The 12,151-nt window shown below is 60.1% G+C and overlaps 4 protein-coding genes across 4 annotated transcripts in view; 2 read left to right on the top strand and 2 right to left on the bottom strand.

Moving 5' to 3' along the window:
• VDAG_07795 (uncharacterized protein) overlaps positions 1–613 on the bottom strand; it is a gene marked incomplete at both ends in the record, with an annotated part of 1,802 nt that extends 1,189 nt beyond the window's left edge. The window contains 2 exons of the mRNA XM_009652561.1: positions 185–421; positions 505–613. Of these exons, the coding sequence (XP_009650856.1) occupies positions 185–421; positions 505–613 (346 nt within the window). The remainder of the gene's footprint in view (positions 1–184; positions 422–504) is intronic.
• Positions 614–3,701: 3,088 nt separating this feature from the next.
• Positions 3,702–6,548, top strand: VDAG_07794 (GTPase-activating protein gyp3; the record flags this gene model as incomplete). Its single annotated transcript, XM_009652560.1, has 1 exon — positions 3,702–6,548. The coding sequence occupies one exon, from the start codon at positions 3,702–3,704 to the stop codon at positions 6,546–6,548; it is 2,847 nt and encodes a 948-aa protein (XP_009650855.1).
• Positions 6,549–7,339: 791 nt separating this feature from the next.
• Positions 7,340–9,352, top strand: VDAG_07793 (uncharacterized protein; the record flags this gene model as incomplete). The annotated part of the gene is made up of 1 exon (XM_009652559.1): positions 7,340–9,352. The coding sequence occupies one exon, from the start codon at positions 7,340–7,342 to the stop codon at positions 9,350–9,352; it is 2,013 nt and encodes a 670-aa protein (XP_009650854.1).
• A 447-nt stretch (positions 9,353–9,799) lies between these two features.
• Positions 9,800–12,007, bottom strand: VDAG_07792 (transcription factor tfiiib complex subunit brf1; the record flags this gene model as incomplete). Its single annotated transcript, XM_009652558.1, has 1 exon — positions 9,800–12,007. One exon carries the CDS (start codon positions 12,005–12,007, stop codon positions 9,800–9,802), a length of 2,208 nt encoding a protein of 735 aa, XP_009650853.1.
• Between the last annotated feature and the right edge of the window lie 144 nt (positions 12,008–12,151).

Here is a 12,151-nt window from a genome sequence, read left to right as displayed (position 1 = left end):
GAGGGAGGTGGGACCTCAGTCGGCTTGGAGCTTCGAGCGAGCTCCCCCCCTCTCCCTCTCGCGCGATGGCTTGGTGGAATCGATCTGGGCAGACGGACAAAGCTGGAGCAAGGGCCCGAGGAGGAGTGACAGGATTGGCCGATCTGGTTGGTCAGACCAAGGAGCTCGGTCCTCCACTACACACCGTCACCATCCCTGCCCAGGCCACGAGCGACTGTGTCTTGCACAGAGAAAGCGTACTTGGTAGGTCCTGGTGGGCGCCAGGCGACGTTCTCATGGCGGCCATAGTGGCTTCTGTTGTCTTCCAGAGCCACCAGTCGGTCCATTTCCCGTTGATTCTCGAACCTTGAAAACCAATGGCCGCCATCCAGTTCGGTTCGAGGTGCGCCTGCGGCGTGCGCCCACAGTCTGCGCCCATGACCTGCGACATTGGTGTGCAGCAGAAGGGCTTCTCACTCTGGCTGCCGATCAGCACGCTACAGGCCAAACCAAGTTGGTACTTACGCTGGTCTGGCGAGCGGCAGGAAGAGCAGCCTGGAGACTTGGGCAACGTCATCAAGGCCCGTGGCAATGACCCGCCTGGGCTCCCGCGTCCGTTTTCGTCTTTCGTCATTCTTGCGTCGATTCGATCGCTAGTCACGTGAACTGGCTGTTATCCGGATATTCCCCATGCGGATGGCTGACTGATCGAGTCGGGGAGTCCAAGCTTTGGCGACTGAACCGTCGATGGAATGACGCTTGTGTAAGTTAGGCTTTCTGACCCTGGCCTGCTTTTCGGAGTGGCCGCAGAGAAGATGCGAATTTCCGGGGGGCCTCCCTGGCTAGGTGGCCTGATGGAGGGGCTTTCGAACAAAGGCGCTCGAATATCCGGAGGGGGGCCGTGAGACAGGTTTGTTTTGATCGTGAGATGAGGTGTCGAGTGGCAGGATGAACGGGGCCTTTTCATAATCGCACTACTATGCGTCACGGCTGTCTCCGCAGACCACGCTGCCTAGACCGAGGGTCACGTCTCGATGCTGACCCCGAATTGCTCGCATACACGTGACACGTCGCCGTTCGGAGCACTTGTGCTGCCAGGAAAGCCCAGTCGCGCGAGCCTGTGATGCAAGGAGGTGGTCGCTGGCGGTCGACGCAGGGCACAGGGTGTCAAGGTTGGTGCCCGCAGGCTAGTTGCAATAGCGCGGCGGCGTGGAATGCAATTGGGAAGCCTGGGGATGCCTCGATGATATCGATGGACCTCGTGCATGACAGCTGCCACACACAGGGCAACACTTTTTTTTCTGGTTGAGATCATCATCAACACCTAAAGCTGAAACAACTGATGCGAGGCGACCGCACGTCATGAACCCTTTTGATTTCAGTCGTGCCAACGCGCTGGAGAATCTGCCGGGCCAGATGATGTGACACGTCAGGCAGACTGGCGGAGGTGGCATCCCGTTAACCGGCCGGCCATCGATCCCTTCCTGGTTGGGGTAGCATTTCGTGGACAGGCCAGGGTGGGCGGACCTCATCAGAGTTGACTCGCGAGCATTGTCGGATAGAGAGGTTGAGCTCGTCCCTTGGTTGCTGGGTAGCATTTGGGGTTTGGAAAACATGGACGACGAGTCGTTGCAGTGCCCAACAGCGAGGTCCAAGTTGCGGCATCGGCCTTGGCTCCTTCTCTCTCTGCATCTTTGTCGGGCGTTGGGCGTTCGGGGAGCAAGGGGGGAGGGGTACGAGGAAGGAAGCATGCATGCACCTCGGGAGAGCCTGCATTGGCGGATTGTACTACGAGTTACTGTACCTAGGTAGGTAGGTACCGAGGGGAACAGGGAAACAGGAAACAGGCAGCTGGGAGAGCGCCGGGCGAAACCCACCGCAAAGGAAGGCGCCCTCCTCAGTAAACAAAACAACTGTCGCGATCTCCCGGAAACAAATCAATACCAAGGCACACGGCTGGCCCCATAGACTGGAGTCTGGTAGATTTCCGTCTCATGCGAGAAAGACTTTAACATTCGCCCGCTCGGTCACCAGCCCGTGAACCGCTGCCACACAAGACGAGATTGCGACCCGGGTGCCAGCAATAAGGGAACCATCCCTAAATGGGCATGGTTCAGGCACCAAACCGCCTTCAATGGGGCGGCCCCCCTTGGCGGTGCCAGCGGCGCGGAAAGCGGCCGGGGCCCGAGCCACCTGTGGGCTCTTCACGACGGGTGTGAGAGAGCCTCCGTGTGACCTGTGAGAATATGCCCTTGTGGCTGGCTTCAGGCTGCCCTTGGGGCGCGCCACCAGGAGGCTCCAGGGCACCAAGCACTGGAGATGGAAGCGCAGGCGGTGCAATCTCCACAGGGCACCCCACCTAACCGTGGACTAGGGCTTGTAGGGGTCGAGTTACGCTGCAGGGGCATATGCCTGGATGGAATGATCTGTGACAAAAGGAAGGAAGAAGGGGGGAGGAACCTGACCGGGGCCAGCTGGCCAGGTGCACCCGCCGGGAGTGATGAAATTTCCATTCGATACTCATCTCCCATGAGCAGGAAGGAAGCAAGGACGGGCACGATCTGACAGGCAGGCACAGTACTAGTAAGAGGGTCTGGGGCGGGCAGCGACATCATTGCTTCCCATGTGCCCATGTTCCCATCCTTTTCTCATCAGTCCAACGACCTGCTGCCGTTCTTGTTTCCACCCGCACCTCTCCGTCCATTCCCTCAAACAAAACGCAATCGCGACTCACTCGCCATTCCAGTACTTCCTTTTCGTCTATAACTTTTTCCTCTTCAGCTCGATCGCTGCATCTAATGACACCGTCTCCTTCGCCACACGATTTATCAACCTCAGCTATCAGACACGCACGAGCCCAGAAACTGACCTTGTCCACCTACCACACTGATCACCGTCGTGGCAGAGGCTTCGAGCTCAGACATCCGTCGAGAGCCTAACCTTCTTAGCCAGTGCTGGCCGACCTCCAACCTCCACTGGCCGCCGCTTGACGCACTTTTGCTTCTCAGACACGCAGCGACCTGACTCTCGATTCGTGCCGCGCCGTTTCAACGAGGGCCACCACCATCAACATCCATTTTCTTTTCGGACACCACCTTGTTTTCTTCTCTCTTTTCGAGCGACCTGGCCCGTCTGTCTGTTGGTCTCCTGCTTCGATCGAGCCCTTCGAATTCCCTCTCGCCTCGGGGGAATCACGACACCGAGCTCTTATTGTGTTGCGCCGGATGCTGTGACCGATCTAGCCTCGCCTGAGCCCACATTGTGCACCGTACCAATCTGCAAGGGAAACGCCGCAATCACCAACCGAGGCAGACTCGCCTGCGCCAGAGTATCGACCACACCCCACAGCAGAGAGATCTCTCTGTGTCAATGTCCGCTTGGACGACTTGCTACATGTGCCGCCATGCTGCACACGTTCCTGACAACCACACCTGTTTCGCTGCCGCCTGTATGAGCCAGATGTAACTGACTCTGTTCCGCGCCCACCCCATCGTCCCACCCCCGGTCCCACGTCCCGCGGCGATCATTCTGGTTTCATACCCCAACAGGCGAGCCCGTCAACACCACGACGAGCCCAAAAAGAAATCATACAACCCCATCGACGCGTCCGAGCCCTCCCCCCGGCCGTGCATTCCTAAGAGAGACCCAGCTCCCCCTCCACCCTCCTCTCTCTCAGTCTTTCGCGTCCGCCGCTGCCATATCAACGCCTGGGTCCGTCCGTCATGACTCCCACGGCTGTGGCAGCGGATTCTCGCGAGTTCGACCACCACGATCAACACCGCGACCACGGCATCGCCACCGACGGCGACATGGACCCTTCTGTCGAACGCCAGAAGAGCGTCAAGAACCGCCAATTCAATATCTATGCTGCTCGAGCTCACAGTCCGAGCCCCGGCGCCCACCACAACCCGAAACCCAATCCACCAACCTCTGACAAGTACGAATCTGAGCACCCCTCGCCGGACGAAGCTCCCCAGCTGCCTCCCCTTCCGATCTCCCCCAGGTGGGACTCACTCGCCAACAACAATACCAGTTTTTTCCTGCAAAAATCAAACACTGCTCTCGCCGTGTCACCACCAGACCCCCCTCCTTCCGATTCCCTTGCCGAACGGCTCGAGTCCGGCCGCCACACGCCAACCAATGACTTTTCACACCAACCGCTAGTTTCTCCAATCTCTGAGCCCGAGCCACGGATCTCGACAGACACCGTGCAGAGCCAGAACTTTTCTCGTCCGAGGAAACTCAGTCTCAAACAACCAACCCTCGACTCGGCCAAACCCCGACAAACGCTTTTCCCTTCACCATTCGCCCCTCCACCCGACCTTCTGCCCGACCTCGCCTCTCCCCGCGACGGGCGTTCCAGAGGCCAGTCCAACGCCTCCACAAAAACCTCGTCCACCTTTTCGTCCGTTCCCCTACCTCCTGGCAGCGACATCTACGACCCCGGCCGCTCGAGACTGCGGCATGCCACGACGGCCCCGGCGGCAGTGAGGCCCGCTCCATCCTTTACCCAAAACCGCATCGACAGCGCGGGATCCGGCTATACCCGCGACATGGCCCCGTGGATCAGCGCCGACGAGTCAAGATCAAGTTACAGATCCCAATTGACAGCATCAAGCGCCCAGGGCACCTGGATGACCGAGAGGAGCAGCATCCTGACACGAGATAGCTCTGTACCGTCCGTGTACGCAGGCCCTGACGAGCCCAGCCTCGAGGACGTCATGGGCATGTACGAAAAGGGTTTTCACGACGACTCGAGCCCAGAAGACTTTGACGATCTGCATTTTCATGATAAGAGAAACGACGGCGCCATGAACAGGAGGAACACACGCATCCTCGAGGCTCTCGAGAAGTCGTTGCCCGCGCCCCCGACATCGGGTCTCGGCATGGGCCCGCTGGTCCGGGAATCGACCGAGATGTTCCGCGGCGAGGAGCCGCCGCTTGCTCTGCCCAAATCATCGACATTTGGGGACTTTAACAAGCGACACGAGAACGAGAAGCGGGACTCGGCCAAATCCCTTCACGAGTCGCCGCCCTCACGGCAGGGCCCGCCCCCGATCGAACATGAAGATCCCGAGTCCAGAGACAGATATGGCTTTCGCAAAGCCAACCAGTACGTCACGCGAGAACAGTATGACACGTGGAACACGGGCTACGTCGAGTACCTCGCCCGCCGACGGAAGAAGTGGGTTGCCTATCACAAGGAGATGGGTCTCCTGACGGACAAACCCGACCGGTTCCCTCCACCCGCGAGCACCAAGACCAAACGATTTGTCCGCAAGGGTATCCCGCCCGACTGGCGAGGCGCCGCCTGGTTCTATTACGCCGGGGGGCCTGCCATCTTGGCAGAGTATTCTGGCGTCTATGACGAGCTTCTCACGAAGCAGGTCAGCGCTGTCGATGCCGAGGCCATCGAGCGTGATCTCCACCGCACTTTTCCCGACAATATCAAGTTTAAGCCCAACAATCTCTCGACCAACACGGACTCATCGCGGAGCAGCAACCAGACAACATCAGAAACGGCTTCGAGTGGCGGCGAGGACGGCGAGCCGCGCATGATTTCCTCTCTGCGGCGGGTCCTCCGCGCTTTTGCCATCCAGAACCCTCTCATCGGATACTGCCAGAGCCTCAACTTTTTGGCCGGCTTGCTGCTGCTATTTCTCGAGACGGAGGAGCAAGCCTTCTGGCTGTTGAACGTCATCACGCGGGTATACCTTCCCGGCACGCATGCAATGAGCCTCGAGGGCTCCAAGGTGGATCTCGGCGTGCTCATGGGCGCCATCCGCGAGTCAATGCCGGCGGTCTGGGCCAAGATTGGTGATGAGTTGGACGGCGACCCCAACGAGTCGCGGCCGACGACGAGCGGAGGTTCAGCCGCGAAGAAGGCCAGGTCGAGGCGCAAGCACATGGCCAACAAGTCCGTCTCGACAGACAGGCTGCCGCCCATCACGCTGTGCATGACGGCATGGTTCATGAGCTGCTTTATCGGGACGCTACCGATCGAGACGACGCTGCGGGTGTGGGATGTCTTCTTTCTCGAGAGCTCCAAGACGCTCTTTCGCGTGGCTTTGACCATTTTCAAGCTCGGCGAGGCGGAGATCAAGGCCGTTGCCGATCCGATGGAAATGTTTTCTGTGGTGCAGGCGATGCCGCGACGGCTCATTGACGCCAACGCACTTATGGAATCTTGCTACAAGCGACGCAACGCCTTTGGACATCTCAACCAGGACACCATTGACGCGTTGCGACAGGAGAGGCGGGACAAGACACAGCTTGACCGGAACAAGCTGGCGGGCCACGTCACGGACGGCGAAGCAAAGGTGCGACGCAAGAATACGCTTTTTGGGCGCGACCCAAGCGGGACGCAAGAGCATAGGCTTGCTTTGCCGAGTGGAACAAGACATGTAATGAACAAAAAAGGCATAGAGACGACTCGTTTGCATAGGATGGCATGGTGTTTTGGTGTTGCATTTAAGCCCGGAGGAGGGAACGGGGGGCGGGAAAGGATGCATCTTGTTTCTTTTGTCATTTCAGGTCATGGTCAGGTGTCACAGGGTCACGGCCGATAAATACGCAACGGGTAGCATTCAAATGACATGAGGTTTGCCGTGGCCGCTGTTTCGCCTCTTCTTGTCTGGGATCTGCAACAAGCTCGCTTTCGTTTGTCCACCCGGAAAGGCCGGAGCCGCGCCCCGGAGTTAGCATCGGACAATGCAGGCAACCCACCAGCAGCACGCGACGACCCGGACGGCAAGAGAGACCCGACTGGCAGTCAGGTACAGCACTGCTTATTGTCCGGTCGCTGCTGCGCCTCCCATGTGGGTTTCGCGGTGGGAGTTCTCCGAGGACGCCTGCGTGCCCGCCTACGCCTGCCTACCTTATCTACCTAGGTACCTAGGTACCTAGGTACGTCAAGACTGACTTAGCCGTACCTTAGCTGAAGGTACCTAGGTAGGTACGTAACTTCAGTAAGCACGCTCGACGACGTCCCAACCTTTGTCTGTCCACACCTCGTTCTTCTCCCGTCATCCCACACATCGAGGCATTTATTTACTGGAGGCATTGAAAATCTTATCGCCGTGTCTTTTTCCTGGTCGGGCGGCGTTGCAGCACTCATCATTGGCCTGCCTTGGGAGGGTCGTCGTCATCTACGTCAGCATTCAGCCTCAAATCGACCAGGCTAGGCATTGTCCGCTCGAAAGGCAGCCACCAGACAGTACTTAGTCTCTCATCACCAACTGCTCAATCCTCGACTGTATCGGATGCCATTTGAAGCCTCTCGCTGGCGTGGATCACGCCTTCCGGTTCCTTTTTACGCTTTTCTTTGCTCTCACAGCCCCTAGGCACGCCACCAACCGCCATGAGCAGGCTGACCTCGTGGTTCCGGCCCTCGGGCACTGTAACACCAAACAGCACCCCCGATGGCGCCTCAAACCCTGGCACAGACCAGGATGTCGAGAAGATGTTTCGTGCGACGGACAAGATGCTCATCATGGAGGATGCTCTCGCCGCGGCAGGCCTCATGATGAACGATGACATTGACGGTGCCGTCAAGGCTCTCGGTAGGAATGACTCGGTATTTCACCTGCTCGGTCTCGGCGTCACGCGCTTCATGCGATCGGTGCTCGGCTTTGAAAAGGACGTCATGGCCGAGGCGTCCTCGACCCTCGCCGAGTGCGAGACGCGCGCCTGGAGCGACATGAAGACGGCCCAGCGCAAGGCTGAGAAGCACAGCACCGTCTACCCGCCCGGGACAGAGTACTCGCTCGTCGTCGCGCAGAGCCAGCTCATGTCGGCCGTCGTGTCCGTGCTGCACGAGAGCCTGACGGAAGGCCTCAAAGGCTTCTACAAGCTGAGGAAGGCCTACGTCAGTCTCGACGCCATCATTCAGGCCGAGGACAAGGTTCTGGGGACTTCAACGCGCCAAGTGCCTCCTCTGGAGAAGACGGCCACCAACGAGCACATGCCCGGCAGCTTTGACGATGATGAGTTTGTCGTTCTGGGCGCTGCTGCCGACGACAGTGACGAGTTTGTCGACGCCAAGGAGACGCCGGGGCAGTCTGGTGCGCAGACGCCGGCGGACCTCGAGAAGGACTTGCAGAAGCTCCAAGTGCAGGATGGCAAGACACAAGCCCCGGTCACGAAGCCTCTGAACAGGCCCTTGCATGACGAGCCTTTTGGAAAGCTTCCTCGGGACGACAAACCGCAGACGACCACCCCGGACGCCGGCGACGCTGCCCTCCTGACGAATCCTCTCGACATTTTCATCCACTCGGGCGCCAGCATGTGCTTTGGCCTGCTCCTCATCATTCTCAGCATGGTACCCCCGGCAATGTCCCGTCTGCTTTCCATAATTGGCTTCCGTGGCGACCGTGCTCGTGGCGTGCGTATGCTTTGGAGCGCCACCCGCTTCCGCAACGTCAATGGCGCTGTCTCGGGCCTTGTGCTGCTTGGCTACTACAACGGCCTCCTTGGACAAGCCGATATCCTGCCTTCAGCCTCTGACGGGGCGTTTTTCAAGGGCAAGAGCGATGGCCGCGAAAAGGACGTCATTGGGATTCCCCGCGAGAGGTGTGCCGAGTTGCTCGCCGACATGCGCATCCGCTATCCCGAGTCTAGACTGTGGCGGCTGGAAGAGGCGCGCGGGCTCTCGCAAGATCGCCGTTTGCGCGAGGCCCTCGAGGTGCTATCGACGGGAGAGGAGGCCAAGATGCGCCAAGTCGCTGCGTTGAACGCCTTTGAGATGGGCCTCACCGCCCTGTTTGCCGGTGACTGGGTGCTCACGCGCGACACCTTTCTGCGGTGCCTCGAGCTCAACGACTGGAGCCACTGCCTCTACTATTACATTGCCGGATGCGCCGAGCTCGAGAGATACCGTGACGCTGTCCATGAAGGAAGCGACGAGCATGAGATCCGCCGTCGCAAGAAGAAGACGGAGGAGCTGTGGCGCAAGGCCCCCTCGGTGGCCGGCCGCAAGAAGTTCATGGCCAAGCCGCTGCCGTTTGACGTTTTTGTCCAGCGCAAAGTCGCCAAGATGGAAGAGCGCGCCAAGGAGATGGGTGTCGATCTCGCCGACGCCGCTGCCAGCAGTCCCGCTTGGGAAATGGCCGCGCTGTGGTGCGGTATGAAGAGGATGAACGACGAGGAGCTGCGGCAGGCCGTGGGAGGCCTTGCTTGGGAGAGGTGCACCGTGGGCGAGGCTGGGCTTGCCAAGTTGAAAGAGACGCCGGATGAAGTCGCCGTGCGCGCCGTGACGCTCGCTGGGGCGCTGCGATCTCTAGGCCAGCTTGACGAGGCGAGGGCGCTGCTCAAGGCGGATGCCCTATCACAGGACCGGTATGTTGTGTTGTGCTTCTTGTCGAATGTTTACTGACCGGTAAAGGAACCTCGTCAAGGGACCCCTCAAAGACGACTATGCGCTGCCTGGGGCACACTATGAACTCGCCGTCATCGCGTGGCTCGAAGCCTGCCAGGGTGATGCGGCTGCCGCGGAGGCCGAAGAGAGGGCGCGTCGGACCGCCAAGGTCAAGGAGTGCCAGGAACATCTCGATGCCGTCATTGCGTGGGAGGCCTTTGTCTTTGATGCGCGTCTGGGCATGCGGGTGCAGACAGGGCTCGAGACACTCAAGTGGTTCCGCGAGAGGATGGGATAGCGTTCAGCAACAAGGGAGCATGGGAAAAGGATCAAAATAAGTCAGCTAACCAGGCCGAAGCCTGGATGAGGGGCATTTGCAAGCCCGGGTATCTACCGTACAATCCCACGTAACGCCGCGTCCGTCTAGCGAGCACATCCAGCGGGGCAATACACGACCTGTTTTTGTTACTCGTCATCCTCCGGCTGGTCGTATTCGTCGTCGTAGTTCTCCTCGTACTCGTTGTAGTCCTCGTCGTATTCCTCGCCGTACTCTTCCCCCTCGCCACCTCCTTCACCCTCGCCGACAGCCTCCTCGTCGTCGTCGTCCTCCTCCTCCTCCTCTGGCTCGATCTCCCGGTCGCGGAACGCATCACCAAGCACGCTGTTGGCCTGGCTCGTTTGCCCGCTGGCCGTGCCCGTGGCCGTGCCGGGCCCGCCGCCTGGCCCGCTGTTGAGGAGACTAGAAATGGCATCGTAATTGAGACGCTTCGACATGCCGTGGTGCTTCATGACGTTCTGGGCAGCCTCGATCGGGGTGCTGGCGGGCGACGTCTGGGCCTCGCCGAGACGCGGCTTGTTGCGCTTGCGGGGCCGCTTGGGCTTGCCGGCCTCGAGCTTCCTGTCAAACTCGCGCTGCTGGTTCTTGCGCAGCCAGTCCTGGTTCTCGTTGACCCACACTATCTCCTTGAGCTTGACCTCCTCGGGCGACAGCAGCGCGTTCATGACCTCGACGTCGTCGGCAAACTCGTCCTCGAGGACCTCGGGCGCCATTGAGACGGCCTTGCTGGGCTCGTACTGCAGCGCCCAGTCGGCGTGGAGACGTGCGCGCTGCTCGGCGCTGGCGTAGGCTGCGGCGTGCTGCATCGTCTCGGGGTCGTTCATGATTTCCGAGATTTGCTCCTCCATATTCTCCTCGTCGTCCACCCACTCCTCGTTGATCGGCAGCGGGTGTTTGGGCGGCCGGCCTTTGGCGTTTGCGGCAACACCGCGAGCCTTGCTCTTGTCGTCGCCGAAGGCATCCACGAGTGCCGGGAAGTTGCTCTCGTCCTCGCCGTCGAGCTGCCCGTTGAGGACCCTGTCTTCAGCCGACGTCGGCTCGGGCGGCGGTACGGGCGGGATGAGATAGCCGTCCTTGTCGCGGAGGTAGGAGGCGCTCGGGCACGGCACCGATGACAGGTCGGGCCCCGTTCGGATCGGCGGTGGTGCTGGAGATTCGAGTACGCTGCCGTCGCGGTATGAACCGTCGTCGCCGGTGGTGCGCTTGCGCTTGCGTCGCTTCTCCTCAATTTTCTTCTTGTACTCTTCCGAGTGCCGGTAGAAGGAAGGCGGGTCGTGCGAAGGGGGTCCCGCGCTCTCCCAGTCCTTGGTGAGAAAGTCGTCAATAGTCAGTTGACTGGCCGCCGTCTCGTTGAACTCCTTCATGCGCTCCTGAATCGTGTGGCTCGTAACCTTGACAATGTAGACGACCTCGCGCATGGTGCGGCGGAAGTTGTTCATGCGCGCGGCCATCAAGAGGCAGGCACCGCAGATACCTGACGGTCGGCGACCCATGATGATCCAGTCCCTGCGCATCGACGTGATGAGGCGAACAGCATCCTCGGCGACCTTGTCGGTCTGCGGTCCAAAGTCGAGCTTGGTCGCCAGCCGGTGGATGATGTCTTCGGGAAAAATGGTGCAGGCGAGACTGCCAATGGGCACCTTGTTGACGAGCGCCTTGAAGCAGCGGCCGAGACGAAAGACGTTGAGCCGCGTCAGGTCGGCGAGATCGAGCATCATGACAAATTGCGTCTCGCGCTCGTTGCCCTCGACCCGCTCCTGCGACCGAAAGGCGTAGTAGATGCAGGCGGCGCAGACCATCTGAAGGGTGCGGCCCTGGGTGAAGCCCTGGCCCATGGCGAGCTTGAACGTGGCGACGGCCTTGTCGACAATGTGCGGGCGGGGATTGCCAGCAAGACGCCAGACGTAGCCGTGGATGAGGTTCTTGGCGTCAATGATGGTCTTGTCGCGCTGGCTCGAGCCGGCACCGCGTCCTCCGGGGCCAAACGTCCGCGCACCGCCCTGGTCGGCCGAGATGTAGCTACCCTGCACCATGGCAGCACCGGAGGACGTCTCGCCGAACTGGACCTCGGCGACAATGTTGCTCTCCTCCGCGATGCGGCCACACCCGTGACAGATGCCGTCGACGACCTTGGGGTTCGTGCAGTGCTTGTTGGGACACTTGGGCCCGCTCGAGGACACCATGGCCGACGCGCGTTTGTTCGCTGCGGCGGCGGCGGCGGCATCCTTGGCTGCCTTGAGTCGGGCCGCCTCGTCGCGCTGCACGCGAGCCATCGTCTCAGCAAGGCCACGGGGCCGCTGGAACGGTTTGGTAGGTTTCCTGACGGGAGGAGCCATTTTTAAGGCGTTGGAGGTGCCGCCGTGGGCTTTTACTTGGATGCTTGGATAATGATTAGAGGTATACCGATGAGTTTGCGTCGACCTATCCAGGAATCTGGCCGCGTTCGCCCCCGTTTCTTCCGAGTTCCTAGGCAGGCAGTC

The sequence above is a fragment of the Verticillium dahliae genome, genomic scaffold (assembly GCF_000150675.1).
Source record: "Verticillium dahliae VdLs.17 supercont1.18 genomic scaffold, whole genome shotgun sequence".
In the NCBI taxonomy this organism is placed as follows: domain Eukaryota; kingdom Fungi; phylum Ascomycota; class Sordariomycetes; order Glomerellales; family Plectosphaerellaceae; genus Verticillium; species Verticillium dahliae.
This window is presented reverse-complemented; position numbering and strand designations above follow the sequence as displayed.